The sequence below is a fragment of the Periplaneta americana genome, chromosome 15 (assembly GCF_040183065.1).
Source record: "Periplaneta americana isolate PAMFEO1 chromosome 15, P.americana_PAMFEO1_priV1, whole genome shotgun sequence".
Taxonomy (NCBI): Eukaryota; Metazoa; Arthropoda; class Insecta; order Blattodea; family Blattidae; genus Periplaneta; species Periplaneta americana.
In genome coordinates, this window is record NC_091131.1 from 103,080,145 (window position 1) to 103,100,251 (window position 20,107).

At 34.7% G+C, this 20,107-nt stretch overlaps 2 protein-coding genes across 3 annotated transcripts in view; one reads left to right on the forward strand and one right to left on the reverse strand.

Moving 5' to 3' along the window:
- LOC138715231 (facilitated trehalose transporter Tret1-like) overlaps positions 1-20,107 on the reverse strand; it is a 453,955-nt gene that overhangs the window by 121,751 nt on the left and 312,097 nt on the right. The gene's annotated exons all lie outside the window — the stretch shown is intronic.
- On the forward strand, positions 8,966-13,867 carry LOC138715656 (facilitated trehalose transporter Tret1-like). The gene is made up of 2 exons (XM_069848726.1): positions 8,966-9,557; positions 12,936-13,867. The coding sequence occupies exons 1-2, from the start codon at positions 9,300-9,302 to the stop codon at positions 13,689-13,691; spliced, it is 1,014 nt and encodes a 337-aa protein (XP_069704827.1). The 5' UTR covers positions 8,966-9,299; the 3' UTR covers positions 13,692-13,867.

The following is a 20,107-nucleotide window of genomic DNA, read 5'->3' on the forward strand; positions in this document are numbered from 1 at the left end:
ATGTTTTAGGTGTTAACCTTTACATTATAAATTACAAGACGTATAAACGTTTTCGTTGATCAGTGTCAACGATAGGCTATGAAGCATACACTATGATATATAGGCTATTGGAAAGATGTGCATCACTAAAATACGGAGATATGAATAAAACATGTAATAAAACATTGTAATTGCAAATCTTCACATGTATAATATAATATAATATATAGTCAGTTCAATTTTATATTTTTAACTTTATTTTTAGCTTCACAATATTATCTCACTAATATCCCAGCCCACATGTGAAGACATGTTTGCATATCTATTGTACATCATATGTACACTTTTAAATATTGACATTAGATACACCCATATTTGAATATTAGAATATTAATGTGTATTATAATTATATTAATTTTTAACAGCTTTCTATCCCCGTATGCCATTAAACATGCATTGTATGTGTAGAGATTTTAGAGAGTAATGATATTGCAAAAATTGATTGTTCGTATCTGAAGATGTTGACACTGATCAACGAAAACGTTTATAGCTACGTCTTGTAACTTATAATGTAAAGGTTAACACCTAAAACATAAACAACAGTAAAGTCAATGACTGAAACAATAAACTTTCAATATATATATATATATATATATATATATATATATATATATATATATATATATATATATATAGACTTTTCTGAAAATTCACATAAAGTGAATTGCAAAACTGTTTCAATTTGTTTCGATCCAAATTACAGTAGGCCTACATTAGAACAACAATATGAAACAGAATATTAATATTTACTCGCCAGCCGTGTAGAAGGATCTTGACTCACGATACGATTCCTTTTGAAGTCAACCAACCAGTCTTGCTCTGCGGGATTAATTTTATTATCGCTGATTGTTAGGCCATTCTGAACAGCTGTATCTCCGCTTCTAAACGATTGTAGTGAGAGCATAATATGTAAACTATCATAATATGGTATCTGTTTCTAGTGATTCTGAAAATTGTACAACTGTTGTCGAAAGTGTAGGCGGTAGGAAGTCTAGATCAAAGGTAAATGCACTTAGAAAGGCTACAAAGAAAAGCAAGAGCTCTCATATTGTGTGTTAATATGGGCTTCCGGGTATACCCGTCAATCCAAAAGCTTTGGGGGAAAAAGGAGTGCAGAGTAGCCGAGTCTTCGGTAGAATAGAAAAAGTCTACCGAAAAAAGGAAGAAATTCTGTCTCCAGCAGAGTACTACGAAATTCTGGGTCAACATGTTACTGTGAAAATGATGAATAAAGACTGGGAAGTAAAGAATATAAAATCCAATATACAAAAAAATGTCTTGTAGTCTAAGATACCCTTAAAAATTACAGCCCAACGAGTGATGACATGCAGAAAATCAAACAAGAAAGTACTCTTGTCAGTGGCGGACACCTACACTGGAGATCCCATTGAAGTTGAAGTACTGAAAAAGAAGACCTGTAGCCGGGAAATAAGGAATACATCTACTTTGTCTAAGACAGGGGGCGTCAAGTGACTACACTCTTGGGCGTGCGTGCAAACCCTCAAGCCCTGACGTACGGCTGCGGGCAAGCGAAGCTGCTTCCACAGTGGCGGAGCTAAGAACTTGTACTGTATGTGAAGCAAATTTGTGATAAGAATATAAATTAACTTCAGTTTTTAACTGAAGTACACTTTCACTGTTAATTGCACTATACTCAAAACACTACTCTACATAATTTGGTACAGTTAACTATATACGAAATAAATGTTTGCATGTTTGCACAATAATGAAACAAAACAAAATATACACTTTTATACAGATTAACATACTACGAAATAAAACTGTTCACTGTTTGTCTCCTTCTCATTGCTATACAATTCAATTAACAAAATAAAACAACAGTACAAACGTTATTATTCAAATACAATTCTGTAATATTAGTACTTTTTCTTATATATCAGAGATCCGCGGCGATTTTTGCAGTTTCTTGTTAGTAAGCAGCTTTTCAATTCGTAGAGCTTTTGTTTTAGTACCAGCCAATCGCAAACATGCTTTCAGTGTTCATCACTTAGTTGGCTTCTGTGACGTGACTTTGTAAACTTCATTAAAGAAAACAGTGTTTCGCATACGTAGGTTGTCCCGAACATGCACAACGTTCTTGCAGCAAGATTTTGCAGTTTAGGAAACCTTTCTCGTGGAAAACAAGTATAGAAATGGTTAATACTTTTCTGTTTTGATACTTATCCTTTAGCTCAATATCGCTTTCTAAATCAAGTATTTCTAATTGTGGTTCACAGGAATATCCAGGACACTCACTGAAAAAGGTGTTGTAAATATCTGAAATTGTTGTTCAAGTTCTTTAATTTCCTGATATCTACGTTCGAAGTCTTCGCACAATTGTTGCATTATTCTTAATATATTCTTTCAAGGCTTCTAACAAGTTTCCCATGTACATCCATAAATAACGCAATTTCATTCCTAAGTGGGAGAAAACGTTCCAGAACTTTTCCTCGACTTAACCACCTTACCTCGGTGTGAAGAGTAAATCCCCATACTCACTGTTAATATCATCAAGCAGTGCCCTGAACTCCCTATGATTAAGTCCTTTAGACCTTATGAAATTAATTGTTCGCACAACAACATCCATTACATTGCTAAGGTTCATGTTTTTAGCACAAATATTCCTGGTGCAAAATGCAGTGCACCGGTGCCCCCAAGCGACCTCGATAGGTTCCACCACTGATAGACTGCAGTGTACAACTGTACTGCCCGCAGTGGAAGCCGTAAGCAGACCTGTATGCCCTCTAGCGATCTTGACTCGACCTGGCGGAGCCTGGTCCAAGAAGAATATAGCTAATCAGGAGAAGAAGAAAGTCGTCCTCAACCTGATGAAGTATTTTAGAATACCAGAATCTGCTAAAGATTTCCATAAAGACATACTGGGAATTAATGTTAAATTATATTGAATGTTCCTAATATTTTGTGCACAAATTTAATTTTAATTAAGTGTGGGTATTTCAGACTGGAAATAATACATTTCAGATTATTTCGGCAAATTTGGACTTATCCTTTTTTCACATTAGTGATTCGATATTATTATCATTAGTGAATGAATGAATGAATAAATAGAGTTTTTGTGTTTTCTAGAAAAAACTAATATTATTGTATTTTGTATTTTGTTTTCTGTTGAAAATAAAATTTAACAATCGCAAGTTAATACACTATAAATGCATTTCAAATAAGATAAAATCACATATAAAAAACATAAAATATCAGAAAAATTAACTAAAAAACATTTAAAAAAAGTCAGGTATAAATGTTAACAAAATGCTATGTGTTATGTTTCCATCTCTTGACGTTTAGCGACTTCGTACTGTTTTTGTTCCTCATCATAACACTACGTTGTTAGGAGATTCTTTATCGTTTGTCCTTTGTTACTAGGATTAGGCTGATCCATAAGTTCGTAGTATTTTTCTTCCTCATCATAACACTACGTTGTTAGGAGATTCTTTATCGTTTGTCCTTTGTTACTAGGATTAGGCTCATCCATAAGTTCGTACTGTTTTTGTTCCTCATCATAACACTACGTTGTTAGGAGATTCTTTATCGTTTGTCCTTTGTTACTAGGATTAGGCTGATCCATAAGTTCGTAGTATTTTTGTTCCTCATCATAACACTACGTTGTTAGGAGATTCTTTATCGTTTGTCCTTTGTTACTAGGATTAGGCTGATCCATAAATTCGTAGCGTTTTTGTTCCTCATCATAACACTACGTTGTTAGGAGATTCTTTATCGTTTGTCCTTTGTTACTAGGATTAGGCTGATCCATAAGTTCGTAGTATTTTTGTTCCTCATCATAACACTACGTTGTTAGGAGATTCTTTATCGTTTGTCCTTTGTTACTAGGATTAGGCTGATCCATAAGTTAGTAGTATTTTTGTTCCTCATCATAACACTACGTTGTTAGGAGATTCTTTATGGTTTGTCCTTTGTTACTAGGATTAGGCTGATCCATAAGTTCGTAGCGTTTTTGTTCCTCATCATAACACTACGTTGTTAGGAGATTCTTTATCGTTTGTCCTTTGTTACTAGGATTAGGCTGATCCATAAGTTCGTAGTATTTTTGTTCCTCATCATAACACTACGTTGTTAGGAGATTCTTTATCGTTTGTCCTTTGTTACTAGGATTAGGCCGATCCATAAGTTCGTAGCGTTTTTGTTCCTCATCATAACACTACGTTGTTAGGAGATTCTTTATCGTTTGTCCTTTGTTACTAGGATTAGGCTGATCCATAAGTTCGTACTGTTTTTGTTCCTCATCATAACACTACGTTGTTAGGAGATTCTTTATCGTTTGTCCTTTGTTACTAGGATTAGGCTGATCCATAAGTTCGTACTGTTTTTGTTCCTCATCATAACACTACGTTGTTAGGAGATTCTTTATCGTTTGTCCTTTGTTACTAGGATTAGGCTGATCCATAAGTTCGTAGTGTTTTTGTTCCTCATCATAACACTACGTTGTTAGGAGATTCTTTATCGTTTGTCCTTTGTTACTAGGATTAGGCTCATCCATAAGTTCGTAGTATTTTTGTTCCTCGTCATAACACTACGTTGTTAGGAGATTCTTTATCGTTTGTCCTTTGTTACTAGGATTAGGCTGATCTATAAGTTCGTAGCGTTTTTGTTCCTCATCATAACACTACGTTGTTAAGAGATTCTTTATCGTTTGTCCTTTGTTACTAGGATTAGGCTGATCCATAAGTTCGTAGTGTTTTTTTTTCTCATCATAACACTACGTTGTTAGGAGATTCTTTAAGGTTTGTCCTTTGTTACTAGGATTAGGCTGATCCATAAGTTCGTAGTATTTTTGTTCCTCATCATAACGCTACGTTGTTAGCAGATTCTTTATTGTTTGTCCTTTGTTACTAGGATTAGGCTGATCCATAAGTTCGTAGTGTTTTTGTTCCTCATCATAACACTACGTTGTTAGGAGATTCTTTATCGTTTGTCCTTTGTTACTAGGATTAGGCTGATCCATAAGTTCGTAGTATTTTTCTTCCTCATCATAACACTACGTTGTTAGGAGATTCTTTATCGTTTGTCCTTTGTTACTAGGATTAGGCTCATCCATAAGTTCGTACTGTTTTTGTTCCTCATCATAACACTGCGTTGTTAGGAGATTCTTTATCGTTTGTCCTTTGTTACTAGGATTAGGCTGATCCATAAGTTCGTAGTATTTTTGTTCCTCATCATAACACTACGTTGTTAGGAGATTCTTTATCGTTTGTCCTTTGTTACTAGGATTAGGCTGATCCATAAGTTAGTAGTATTTTTGTTCCTCATCATAACACTACGTTGTTAGGAGATTCTTTATCGTTTGTCCTTTGTTACTAGGATTAGGCTGATCCATAAGTTCGTAGCGTTTTTGTTCCTCATCATAACACTACGTTGTTAGGAGATTCTTTATCGTTTGTCCTTTGTTACTAGGATTAGGCTGATCCATAAGTTCGTACTGTTTTTGTTCCTCATCATAACACTACGTTGTTAGGAGATTCTTTATCGTTTGTCCTTTGTTACTAGGATTAGGCTGATCCATAAGTTCGTACTGTTTTTGTTCCTCATCATAACACTACGTTGTTAGGAGATTCTTTATCGTTTGTCCTTTGTTACTAGGATTAGGCTGATCCATAAGTTCGTAGTGTTTTTGTTCCTCATCATAACACTACGTTGTTAGGAGATTCTTTATCGTTTGTCCTTTGTTACTAGGATTAGGCTGATCCATAAGTTCGTAGTATTTTTGTTCCTCGTCATAACACTACGTTGTTAGGAGATTCTTTATCGTTTGTCCTTTGTTACTAGGATTAGGCTGATCTATAAGTTCGTAGCGTTTTTGTTCCTCATCATAACACTACGTTGTTAAGAGAATCTTTATCGTTTGTCCTTTGTTACTAGGATTAGGCTGATCCATAAGTTCGTAGTGTTTTTTTCCTCATCATAACACTACGTTGTTAGGAGATTCTTTAAGGTTTGTCCTTTGTTACTAGGATTAGGCTGATCCATAAGTTCGTAGTATTTTTGTTCCTCATCATAACGCTACGTTGTTAGCAGATTCTTTATTGTTTGTCCTTTGTTACTAGGATTAGGCTGATTCATAAGTTCGTAGTGTTTTTTTCCTCATCATAACACTACGTTGTTAGGAGATTCTTTATGGTTTGTCCTTTGTTACTAGGATTAGGCTGATCCATAAGTTCGTAGTATTTTTGTTCCTCATCATAACGCTACGTTGTTAGCAGATTCTTTATTGTTTGTCCTTTGTTACTAGGATTAGGCTGATCCATAAGTTCGTAGTGTTTTTGTTCCTCATCATAACACTACGTTGTTAGGAGATTCTTTATCGTTTGTCCTTTGTTACTAGGATTAGGCTGATCCATAAGTTCGTAGTATTTTTGTTCCTCGTCATAACACTACGTTGTTAGGAGATTCTTTATCGTTTGTCCTTTGTTACTAGGATTAGGCTGATCTATAAGTTCGTAGCGTTTTTGTTCCTCATCATAACACTACGTTGTTAAGAGAATCTTTATCGTTTGTCCTTTGTTACTAGGATTAGGCTGATCCATAAGTTCGTAGTGTTTTTTTCCTCATCATAACACTACGTTGTTAGGAGATTCTTTAAGGTTTGTCCTTTGTTACTAGGATTAGGCTGATCCATAAGTTCGTAGTATTTTTGTTCCTCATCATAACGCTACGTTGTTAGCAGATTCTTTATTGTTTGTCCTTTGTTACTAGGATTAGGCTGATTCATAAGTTCGTAGTGTTTTTTTCCTCATCATAACACTACGTTGTTAGGAGATTCTTTATGGTTTGTCCTTTGTTACTAGGATTAGGCTGATCCATAAGTTCGTAGTATTTTTGTTCCTCATCATAACGCTACGTTGTTAGCAGATTCTTTATTGTTTGTCCTTTGTTACTAGGATTAGGCTGATCCATAAGTTCGTAGTGTTTTTGTTCCTCATCATAACACTACGTTGTTAGGAGATTCTTTATCGTTTGTCCTTTGTTACTAGGATTAGGCTGATCCATAAGTTCGTAGTGTTTTTGTTCCTCATCATAACACTGCGTTGTTAGGACATTCTTTATCGTTTGTCCTTTGTTACTAGGAATGTTGTGCTTGTAAATACGCCTTGAAAAAGTAACGTATAAAAGATTATATCATCATCTAGAAAGATACATTTTAGTCCCATAAGAGTTTGGATATAGGAAAAATAAATTTACGAAAAATGCAAAATTAAATTTTACTGACAAAATTCTGGAGGCAGTTAATAACAAATTACAAGTTGGAGAGATTTTCTGTGATTTATCCAAAGCATTTGATTGTATAAATCATAAAATGCTGCTAGAGAAATTAGATTATTATGGAATTAAAGGCGTTGCACACCAAAAGTTTCACTCATATCTCATAGATAGGAAACAGAAAATCTAAATCAGTGCAACTATGAAATCTACCTCGGCATGGGCAACTATTAATAATGGAATTCATCAAGGATCAATATTAGTTCCCCTACTTTTTCTAGTGTTCATAAATGATCTGGCCCCCCTAATAAAAGATGTAGGTCATCCCATATTATTTGCAGATGATACAAGTATAGCCTAGTAATTACAGCCAATAACTCCAACACTTTCCAATCTACAACACTATGAATAAAAGAAATACACTGCTCTCTTAAATTGACTAAGCATATTGGGAATTAATTCAATAGCTTTCTCAGAACACGCTATGAAATATTTCATAGAAAATATTTTTTTTTCTCGAAAAGGAAGAAAAAACGAGCAAAATTGTATTAAGCTTTACATCCACATGAAATCCTCAACACAAAACTCAATTTCAGGATACACACGCTTTTTGACTCCACATTACACTACACAAACAAACCCCTACAGGAAACGGAAACAGAAGGCGCGAAGACCAGGACCAACCAGATCTGAAGATAGCCCACAACAGGCTGAAACTAGTCAACAAGGTACCGTACCTAGTATTTAACACACGAAAGCAAACTACATATTCCGAAGTGATACAGTGTTAAAAGTTGTGTACTCAAGATGCATAAACTTTTTTGTTTGAAATATCTTAAAGAATGACCCTCTGAAATTAATGACATTACTTACGATTCACTCTGCAAAATATAAAGTGACATCCACTTCAATATTGTCCACACCTTAACTTCACAGTTTACGTATCCCAGTTCCTAAGCCTAATTAATGATAAGCAACGTGCCGAAGATTTATTTTACCTTCATACCTTGAAGTATATAATAAGATAACGGATAAGGACGGTGCTCTTTGGCTTCATTACGAATGATTTAACTCATCTGAATAACCCTGCAACAAAATTCTCATTGCTGCCAACAGTTCAAACTAGAAAATCATCACCAGGCAAAATTAATACCACTCCAACAACTTAACAACAGTATAAATCCTGGAATATTGAGGATGAATTAAGTAAATTTAGCCATTTTAATGACCTCACAGAGCAGGATTCCCTTCCCAAACATTCCTTCCTTTTTCTCCTGAAGATGAAATCGCAATACGTTATGAAATCACATTCAACACCAGCAATGAATATGCATTTACTTTAGCTTTGTATACAGGTTGGAAGTGAAATAGCTCATGTTGTATGTAACAAAAAACTATAATATCATATTGGTGGAAACTTCATAGTTAAAAAAAAAAGAAAAGAAAAGATTTTTCCCCAAATGTTTAACAACCTCTTATTCGGTATCTAATGCGAGTAGGATATGGTATTTGTCCATATCGATAGGAAAACTAATAAAGAATAATTTAATTTATCCCCATTGGTGTATTTCAATAGCGTGGACGGTTTTCGTGTAAATTTCATTTTATAAACCTCTAAATTCAAGCCACGGCACGTACGAGTTGGTTGCAACACAGCGCCAGAGAAAAGCTCATCTAGCCAGACACACCGCGTTCGTTGACCTTTTACATCTGTATCACGAGAAGAGTGTGTTAGAGGTGGTTGCCACACTGCTGAAACTTCAAATTCAATTTTCTAATTAACTGTGCATTTAATCATAAAAGCAAAGTAGGTTTTCTATTCATTTCAGAGTATGCTATCGTCCCTTTCAATCTCCAAGGTTATTTCACTTCCACACTGTATGTATTTATAGTGTAATGAGAAAGTAAAAATATTTGCTGAGAAATCCATACTTTGTCTTCGAATTTGTAAATGAATGTTTACAAATTTACCATCATGTCAACTTCACAAATATAACACGTAATTTTTGTCATAGTTTCATTTGGAAGAAATGGCGGATCCCAGACTACGGGGCGGGTTGTCTGCTTGTCTACTTCTATTCTACTCAATAGGCATCATGGTTGTGTCTCTGCTGGGGACCCACGTGGGCTGGCGAATAGTGGCGGGTCTTGCAGCCGGAATCTCGATTGTGAACGTCGTGGTCTACAGCTTCCTGCACGAGAGTCCTGTGTGGCTAGTCCGTAAAAATCGAATCAATGAGGCATCTGAAGTGTACAACTGGCTGTGGAGGTCAACACGTCCAACGCAGGTGGGAGATACTTCCATGTTAATAATTTCATCCGACGTTAGATAATCGCAAAATTGATCGTCATTATTAGGGAACGAAGTTGAGACGCTAAAACATTGCCTAGACGCGGCTTCAGGTTTGAGGAACACAGGATATAGGATGACGTTAGTTGTTTACTTTACTGACGTACCTTCAGGAGCTATGCAAAATGGAGGACGTCGCGTGAAGGGAGCTCTGTTCGTTCGAAGTTTAATGGGTGCGGGTTTTGTATTGTTTATTGCATTACAATATGTCTGCAGTTTTTCGACACAGCACGCCTGTTTTATATTTAAAAAGTAAAAAGGTAGGCCTATAATTAACAATCCTGACACCAAAAATCGCATTTTTGAAACTTTTGTTTGTAGGCCTATGTTTGTCTGTATATTTGTTACATTTCCAAGCGATAATGGCTGAACGCATTTCTATGAAAATTGGTATATAAATTAACTTCTGTCACACTTGGAATTTAGGATTAAAAATAATTTATTGGAAAGGGGAGTTATAATGGGGCGTGAATTAAATAAATTGAAATATCTCGCTTATTATTGATTTTTAGGAGAACAATACATAACGAAAGTTGCTTTAAAAATGTTCCGACAAGGTTTATCCTATAATAAAATTAATATGACTGATATTTAACGAGATATATGAGTTTTAAAGTAACAATGCGTTTTATACAGTATCCTCTAAAACTAATATAATGAAATGAAAACAAATGACTCTGCATTTATTTAAGGCGGCCTTGTAAAGCAAACGGAAAATATTCATTTAGCACTATTTTTATACGAATATAAATTGTATTCAATGATGGGAGTATATAAATGTTTATCAATATTAATATACAAAGTGGAAGGGAACCTATTACATTAATTCACATTGGTAATAGATGAAGTCAATGCAAACAAGGATTTTTGATACGTCTAACAGTTTTGAGAATACGAAATGTAACGTGTTGCAACACTGCAACGCTCCTTGACGTCATTGCTCCGCAGTGGGGGTGAGCTTAACTGCCATCATATACTTCGCAAAACGTCCGAGAAGAGAATGTAAACAAAAACGTCTCATTAGATACGTTTCGATCAAATTACTGTAGATGAAAACGTAAAGTATTGAATGAATTAATTACACAAATTGTTTGGATTTTACATTCTTTATTACGCTATAACCTCTTTAACTCTAAACTTAATATCATGAAACCTATTTAACATTCACAGTACCTGTTGATTTCTTTGCTTTTTACGTAATTACAAAACTAGTAAAAAATGTTCATTCTTATAAAACAAAATTATTTCCATTACAGATTCATTTGCATTTGATGTGAACTTAAAATAACATTATTATGAATAAACGCTGTAACACTATCTCCATTTAATTTGTCTTTGAAGAAATTAAAAATAAATTAATTTAGAAAATAAATGAGGTTTACAGTAATGTTAAATAATGTATCAAGTGTTACGTATGTACAGATACGGAAATAAAATTTGGAGCTCCCTTATTATATAAGTATAGCTTACACCACACTGCGCATGTGCAGTAAACAAGAGCTCCTGTATATATGCTATTTGTTGACAGTCGTGCGAAATTGTTGCCTACACACAGGCTGACTCCCATCAAGACTCGCTCCAAATTTTAATTCCGTGTCTGTAGATCAGCGGTGACCAAAACTCGAACGGCAGTGATTACACGCGAGAGACAGTCTAAGAAGTAAGGAGACGGGGAGAGGTACATGGCATGAAAACTACAACCAGTGGTGGTTCGCGCACTAACAGTGAGTTCTTGATCAACCTCGCGAATAAAAATTGCAAGCTTTGCTGTATCAGTAATGGCATTACTGTCATCAAGAACCAATTAAAAAAATAAATATATATATTTTTTATATTCCTCATGAACACAATCAGAAATTTCCTGAATTGTCTTCTGGATATTTAGTCGAAAAATGCGCAGTTTTTCAAAAGTAAGAACTTTCATTGGACAAATTATTTGAGCCACCTTGATCATTACGCTTTTATAAAACTCCCCTTCGTTGGAAGTGTTAAGAGAACGGCTATTTCGTTCGCCACTAGATAGCTGGCTTCCTTACATTTTATTTATGTCATCTTTCTCTTCATGATGATGATTTATGGCGGATTTCAGTTCTTGGAGTTTAATAGCTCGTTTCATCACTACATTAGCACGTAATATTCAATCATACCGACCGACATACTCGTACATACGTTTTGAAACTTCATTTGAGACAATGTAGCCTCCTGTGCCCCAACTATCGACATATTTATGTGCTGCATTATTAACTATCTACATACCTTTCGATTATACAGAGAAAGGGATTATCCAGAAGTGAATTACAAATAAATTAACATAATGTAATCATTACGATCACCACCACGCTGTCTACATCCATTCTGACGAAATTACATGGGAAGTCTCTATCTTATTAGGTATTCTAAATGTAATCTCTCTTTATTTATACGGAAAGATTTTTGACAATATCACGTTTTCCATTCCAATAAGGAGTTCCAATTCTTGAGCAAAATATTTTATTATTTTAATATAATCTTCAGAATATGTATTATATGACTTTCTCGTGTTAAATTCTATGGTACCTGGTTTACATCTTTCGACCTATTATTGGTCTTCTTCAGAACTGGTCGTTACTGGTCTTGCCGCCTCTTGTTTTGTTTCCTGTGGGAGTGTGTTTGTGTAGTGTAATGTGGAGTCAAAGAGTGTGTGTGTTCTGAAATTGAGTTGTGTGTTGAAAATTTCATTAAGGTGTGTTTTTGTGTGTATTTATATTATATATTGTTCTAGTGTGTTTAGTTTCTTGATTTTTGGTTGGATGTGTAGAATTTCCATGTCTGTGTTGATGTCTCTGTAGGTGTGGTTAGCATTTGTGATGTCTTCTGCATAGGGTGGAATTTTTTGTAATTTTGTTATGGCTGTGATGTGTTCTTTGTAACGTGTTTGAAATGATCTGCCTGTCTGTCCTATGTAGAAGTTGTTGCAGGTGTTACATTTGAGTTTGTATACTCCTGTGTGTTTGTATTTATTTGTTTGTGTTGTTTGTGTGTTGAGATGTTTTTGTAGAGTATTGTTCTGTATGTGATGTTGTAATTTAATTTCTTGAATGAGGTTGCAATCTTGTGTGTGTTTTTGTTTTCGTATGTTAGTGTGATGTATTTTTTTGTGTTCTTGTGTTTGTGTTGTATTCTTATGTTTTTTGTGCTTATGTTTTGTCTTACGTATTATGTTGTCTATTATGTTGGGGTTTTATCCGTTTTCTTGTGATTGTGTTTAGCTCTTCTTTGTAATCATGTTGGTTCATTGGTTAATATAACCGTTGATATAATCGTTTTACTTTCCCAGGCAGAGAGAGATTTGCAAGAGGTTGTGAATAGGACAAATGAAGAGAATAATTCAATTCCGAACTCATCCTCAAAGTGGAATTGTAAGCGGTATCTGCGTCCTGAATTTTTGAAGCCGTTCCTCATCATCCACATCTTCAACCTGATCCAAGTTGTGTGCGGAAGTAACCTCTTCATATTCTACACCGTGGATATCCTCTCCGGGCTGAAGACCGATGGCAGCTTGGACGTCAACTTGACAACCAATCTCACCTCAATAGTGAGGGTTGTGTTCATGGCAGTGTCATGCGTCATGCTGGTGTATGTGGGGCGCAGGCCCATGTCCATCTCCTCAGGACTGGGATCGGGCATCGTCGCTGTGGTGCTGGGGATTCTAGCTCACGTCCAGACCGTCCCAGCGTGGGTCATGATTATATGCGTACTCTTCTACGTGGCATTTAATACATACGGTTACTTCGTGCTGCCTGCAATAATGGTGGGAGAAATATTGCCTTCCAAAATTCGATGTATCCTTGGAGGTTACATTTATACTATGAATGATATGGCGATGTTCGGAGCAACCAAAATATTCCCCTCAGTGCACACTGTAATAGGCACTGCAGGACTCTTCTGGGTTTTTGGTGTATTTTCGTTATTTTGCGCCTTGTTTTTGTATTTATTATTGCCTGAAACTAAAGGTCGTTCTCTTGTGCAAATAGAGAGATATTTCCTGATGCCTAATATTTTATGGTTGACGAGAAATAAAATGAAAACGTGAGGGATTTTCACTGAGTTATCAGTTGTCTACACGCCACAAATAAGAAATGGTTTTCTAATAACATACCTAATATAAGTTGGAGATACTGGTGGTCGAGAGACGTATGAGTACAAGAGGTGTCTAAAAATGTTAAGGCTGGTTCACAATAAACCGGGAACGGAAACAACGAGAACGAGAACGGAAATAATGTTCAAATAAATGTATTTAAATGTGAGCATTCACAATTAACTATTGTGAACGCTCACATTTAAATACATTTATTTTAACATTATTTCGCCACCGGCGTAGCTCAGTGGGTTAAGGCGCTTGCCTGCCGGTCTGAAGTTGCGTTCGGGCGCGGGTTCGATCCCCGCTTGGGCTGATTATCTGGTTGGGTTTTTCCGAGGTTTTCCCCAACCGTAATGTAAATACAAGGTAATCTCTAGCGAATCCTCGGCCTCATCTCGCCAAATATCATCTCGCTATCCCCAATCTCATCGACGCTAAATAACCTAGTAGTTGATACAGAGTCGTTAAATAACCAACTAAAATAAAATAAAACATTATTTCCGTTCTCGTTCTCGTTTCCGTTCCCGGTTTATTGTGGACCAGCCTTTAATGTACGTACGTAAAAGAAATAGTAGCCGATAATGTCATTGTATTGTTTAAACAAAGAAGCCTTACATAACTGTAAAATTTTTTTTTAAATTTAGTTGGTTATTTAACGACGCTATATCAACTACTAGATTATTTAGCGTCGATGAGATTGGTAATAGCGAGATTATATTTGGCGAGATGAGGCCGAGGATTCGCCATAGATTACCTTGCATTCACATTACGGTTGGGGAAAACCTCGGAAAAAACCCAGCCAGGTAATCAGCCCAAGCGGCGATCGAACCCGCGCCCGGCAGGCAAGCGCCTTAAGGTTGACGCTCACTGGCACGAACCGACCGGAACGGAAATCTACAGCAGTCCGTCTTCCGCGGAAGCTCTGACGCTCACTGCTCGGAATATTCCGGCACAGTCGACAGGCAGTCTGGTTTAAACATGGAGTGGGATAGTAGTTCCGAAGATTATTTTATTTTACTGAGTCTTTAGCTGATGAGGAAGGAAAAAAGAAAAGAAAATATGGGTCCATAACTAGAGCCCGGATTTTATGTAATGTGAAAATGAGAACTATGTAGACTACATAAATATGAAGCTAAAAATGACGAAGTATGTAGATAAATGTGTAATAAATAAAAAAAAAAAAGTTGGTAATTTAAAATCTAAGCTTTATTAGATGTATTTTTGCACACTAATAAAAAATTACAGGTGCACATGTGATCGAACCTCATTGTTTGGAGGCGCAATTAATAACTAAATATTTTACATATTTTCTGCGGTCATTGATCGTCTCGTCAACGGCAACCCATACGTAGGAATCATCAAGTCCATCTCTAATCGTTTCCATTGTGTCAGTGTAGCAGGAGTTCAAATATTTTTTCCGGAGTGTTGATTCATGCGAAATATTGAAGTTGCAGTATTTGCGTAGGAATGCTTGGAACTTTGGAACTCCAAGTTTATACCACTGTATATGTTTGCAGCAACCATTGCCATGCACAAATTTTTTATTAAATCCACTTGTAGAAGACGAATGTTTCAGCACCACTTGTGTAAGAAGAACTTTTTCTTTTCGACGGAGCACGTTTTTTTATTTCTCACATGAAGTTCAATTTTTAAATGTTATTCTAATTGTGACTTCATGGAGAACCCAATGCGTTTGTCACACACTTTGGACTGCACGATTTTACCATTTTAGTAAAGGAATCGTCCATTGAAATCCAGTCTTTTAACTTGGATGCGAATGGCAGTAGGCTTGCTACTTGTATTACCTGATGTCAAAATAAGTTTCTTAAAAAAACAGAAAAAACTATTGTTTTCTTTTAGAGCAACTGATTGGGGGTGTTTGTGCGAAACGGTCATACTCACAGGGTAATTTTCATTCTTTCCTTCACTACGTCAGCAGTACAATGACCCACCATTCGCATTTGTATTTGTACCTACTTTACCGTTACTTCTCTAGGGATATAGCCTACAAACTATTAGCATTGCAAAGAGATGTCCATTTTTTGACAGAATACGTTATTATTTTCAATTATCAAATTATATTTATGCACTAGAGACGAAGGGATAAGCTTTATAAACAATTTAAAAAAATAACTTAAGCATTACGTAGAGAGAAAATTAGAGAAAAAATGTATATATTCTTTCAAAATATGCAATATCCTTCAAAATATTTAAAAATATATAATATATGCCAAAATATTTATTATGCACCAAAATATGTAAAAACATTTAAAACTTCGGAATAATGATCCCTTTCGTTAATCTTCGATGCTACTTACCCATTAGAGTTCTACGAAATATTTATTTGGCCATTAGTCTATCATTCAATATGGTATAATTGTTTGGGGTGGGAGTACAAACATTAATCTTAGTTCGTTAAATTTACTAAAAAAACGAATAATTAAAATTTGTTTGAAGAAACGTTTCGATTATCCAACTAAATTAATTTATTCTGAATTTAATGTATTTAATATTGAACAAATTTATAAGTATACGCTGTTAAAATTTTATCATAAAAATCGTAATAAGTTTGTATTACAGACACACAATTATGACACAAGACGAAATATTAATTCAACATTAGCAGAACCTAAATGTCTCACATCTGCTGGTCTAAAGCATAGCATTAATTTTGGCCCTCGGTTGTACAATGCTTTAACTAAATTACACCCAGAACTTTTAACATGTAACCCACTAACATATAACAAGAAAATTAGAAACGTGTTAATATCTTCAATTTGATTAAATAAATTTATAGCCTATGTGTATGAATTAATCAACCTATATTATATTTGTATTCTATAATTTTGAAATATATAAATCCTACTTTTCACGTGCGAATGCGATATTATTCTTCTCTAGTGTTAATATTATATTATATAATTCCATTGCCGCTGTAATTTAAATTGCAGTTCCTATCTTATTTTACTTATTTATTTTTATTATTTTTTTCTATATTTCTCTTATATTAATATTGTATTATATAATTTCTTTAACTGTAATTTTAATTTTAGTTCCTATTTTATTTTATATTCTCTTATAGGCCTATTGATATTATAACTGAACTGCGACCGAACACGAGCGCTGCTCATTCGGTCTCAAATTTTGTTAATACTACTGTATCTCCTTTTTTATATTGATTATATTATTTTATTTCTATTTGTCTTGTTTGTTTGTAATTATATTCTTTATTCTGTATATTTAAATTTAAATTTAAATTTAATACGATTCGTGGACTTTTAGCTTTCCTTATAGCTACATATGTAGGAACGGAATATGTAATTACATACAATCCGGGCTCTAGTCATAACAATATAAAAAAGTCAATTTCATATTGTGGTATGCCGATAAGCTATTAATATTTGACTATATTTATTTATTTGCTGTGCCACCTTTGCTTATCTTAAAAAGTTAATAATTTACATTAACGCAAATAAATAAATATAGTCAAATATAAAAAAGTGTTTTGATTAATTTCACCATCTTTTCCCACATTTGTGTAAAGATCGAGTAATGGTTTCTTTAGTACTTTCGTATGAGCGAAGAAAAATGTTTATAACTTCATCTGTTATTAGCATCTGAAATAATGAAGGGAAACATCACATTTCGAAGGCCAATCAGCACAGAAGCGCGATTAGCACTGTTAAAATTAACTTTTCATCACCCATTTTAAGAATAATCTGTCTGGACAACGCACCAGCACATGTTGAGTGGGAAAGTACTGAGAACAGCCAACACACTTTTCTCCGAAGACCAGCGAAGACATACGAATGCAGCCGATCGTCATCGGAAATTCCGCCAGGGTCGTGTCGCGAGAACCCTGTCCGTCAGGACCGGCAGCCGGTTGCTTCCGTTCGGACAAGTGAGCGTTTGCCGTTTAAAATACATGCATACGTCTCTCGCAGAATATTTCCGGTTCGTTCCGTTCCGGTCGGTTCGTGCCAGTGAGCGTCAACCTTTAACCGTCTGAGTCACGCCGGTGGCTACTGTACAATTATGCAATGTGTATTTTCTACTACAGTTAAAGTACAGGGTTTTCAACCTTGAGTACCCCCAGCACATATCCTTCGTTTTCTGACCTCTTGCTTGTCCTTCGCCTATCGTGACGGGATCTCCTTTCATCGTGAAATACACAAACAGAGACTACTCTTCAATCTTGTATGTTAACTACAGTATTAAGAATATAATGAAACTAGTGGCTTGTGTAGCAAATGCTGCAAACTAAGTTCATTAGACGTCCAAATAAAAATTTTTCAGATTTATTTTCAATGAAGAATACCAGACATTTTTTTAAAGTTATTTGCTGCCAAAAATGTTTTTTTATACCAAATAGTTTTTCTTGAACTTAAGCACCTTCAGGTTTTGAGTTTCAACGCGAAAACGCAAGTAACAATGTCAGGACGATCAGTGGGTTTTCATGTGGGAGTAAAGCAATAGCTATTTAAGGTCACTGTAGATTGTAGGTGAAAGTTAAAAAAAGTCAGGTTTGCCATGCTTTCGAACAATGGACATAGCATCTTGGTATAGCTGCTGCTTGTAGAGCTTGAAATGTAGAGGGTAAAATCTTTTTATCCTGCTAAGAGATCTTGCTGAAATGATCGGGAGACTACAAAATTTTGTAGGCCTCTTATTTTATCAGTAAGTAATACCTTTTGGTTTTTCCTTAGGAACTGTAATTTTGCGCTCTCTCGAGCCAATACTGAAGAGAATGACGCATATAAGTATCTACACCACACCGCCATTAAGTAATGAAAAAGACCCAACCCCACTTGATTAGTAACTATAAAAATATTATTATCTTACGTAAGTTTTGTAGTTTTATATATAATAGCCGCCATTCAGTAAATTATAGAAATGAAGATCTAATTTAAGACATTCTCTACATATACTTACATAACACCAAAACGTTTCACTTTCATATAATCAATATAGCATTAATATGTATAATTAATGAAAAATAGTCACATCATGGCATTAACTATAATAATATTTCATTTCTAATGGTAATAATGTCATCAAAGCACCTCAAGTTTTTGTAGATTTTAATATCCACTACACAGCTGTAGGTCTACTCAGAAAATTACACACCACAGAATCAGACCTGTAAATTATTTTTAGTAAATCTTGAAGTTTTTAATAACCAATTATTATAATTATTTTTGTATCGATTTAATTCGGTATTAAACCTAATTTAATTTATTTAATTGAATTGAACTCTAAATATGTCAGCAATCCTGCAGGTCATTGCCTTCGTGTAATAGCCTATTGCTTATTGTAGTGTGTTTGTGTTTTGTTTTATTCTGAAAAAGCCTTTATTACTCAAAACTAACGACAGATGAATTTTGGAAAATAAGAAAATGATGTAGAAAAATTAACATTTCACTGAAAACTACTATTTTTCTGAAAAACTTTGGGTTCCAAGCTTCAAAATGAAGGGTCATTTATTAAAATCAGTTCAGCCGTTTTCCCGTAATTTCCATTACCAGTTCAAATTATATATATATATATATATATATATATATATATATATATATATATATAGATGCTGTCATAGTATTTAATCTTAAATTCACTAGAACAGTTACAACAAATGTTCGAAATGATGTCAATATGCTCGCAGACAAGCTTCGCTTCAATACTCTTGAACATTAAGCCGCATTTTCATTATATATTTTTATGAAAACCTTTACAAAACTCATTAAGTGCCGCTAATGTAACTGGTGAGATGCTTTTGAGCTCGAATAATGATTGATTTTGGAATTTAAATATCCCGATAACATAGCGAGTAAAAAATGACAGGGGAATCATCGAATTTTGCGTGAAACATTTATACTGTTCGTGATTGTTATTGTGAACATACATAGTCAGGATTATAAAGATGTTTGGGATTTTAAATAAATGTTTGATTTTTTTTTTTTTTTCATTTCTGTCTTCATAATCTTCGCTTTTAAATTTAACAAGTATGAGCATGGATGGGCAACTCGTGCTCATGAAGTGTTAAAAACCTTGATGCAAAGAAAGACAGACGGAGCCAACCGTAGCAGTTACAAGTTGTTTCTAGTTACGCTACAGAATCAGTTCACTGCCACCGTAAGCTGTGGCGGCTCGTGCAGATGGTCATGACGTCTAATCCATGACTTGTATTTCAGAATGACGCATGGTAGAATAATTACAGTATTTTTATACAAACTGTAGCTAAACACACACACTAAAATTCTATTGTTACCAAGCGTTCTTAATTAAAATGCGAGATTATGTAGTAGACTACTGAAAATATAAATTGAACACAATCTTTTCAAGCTACAACAAATAAACCGGTAACTGCAACA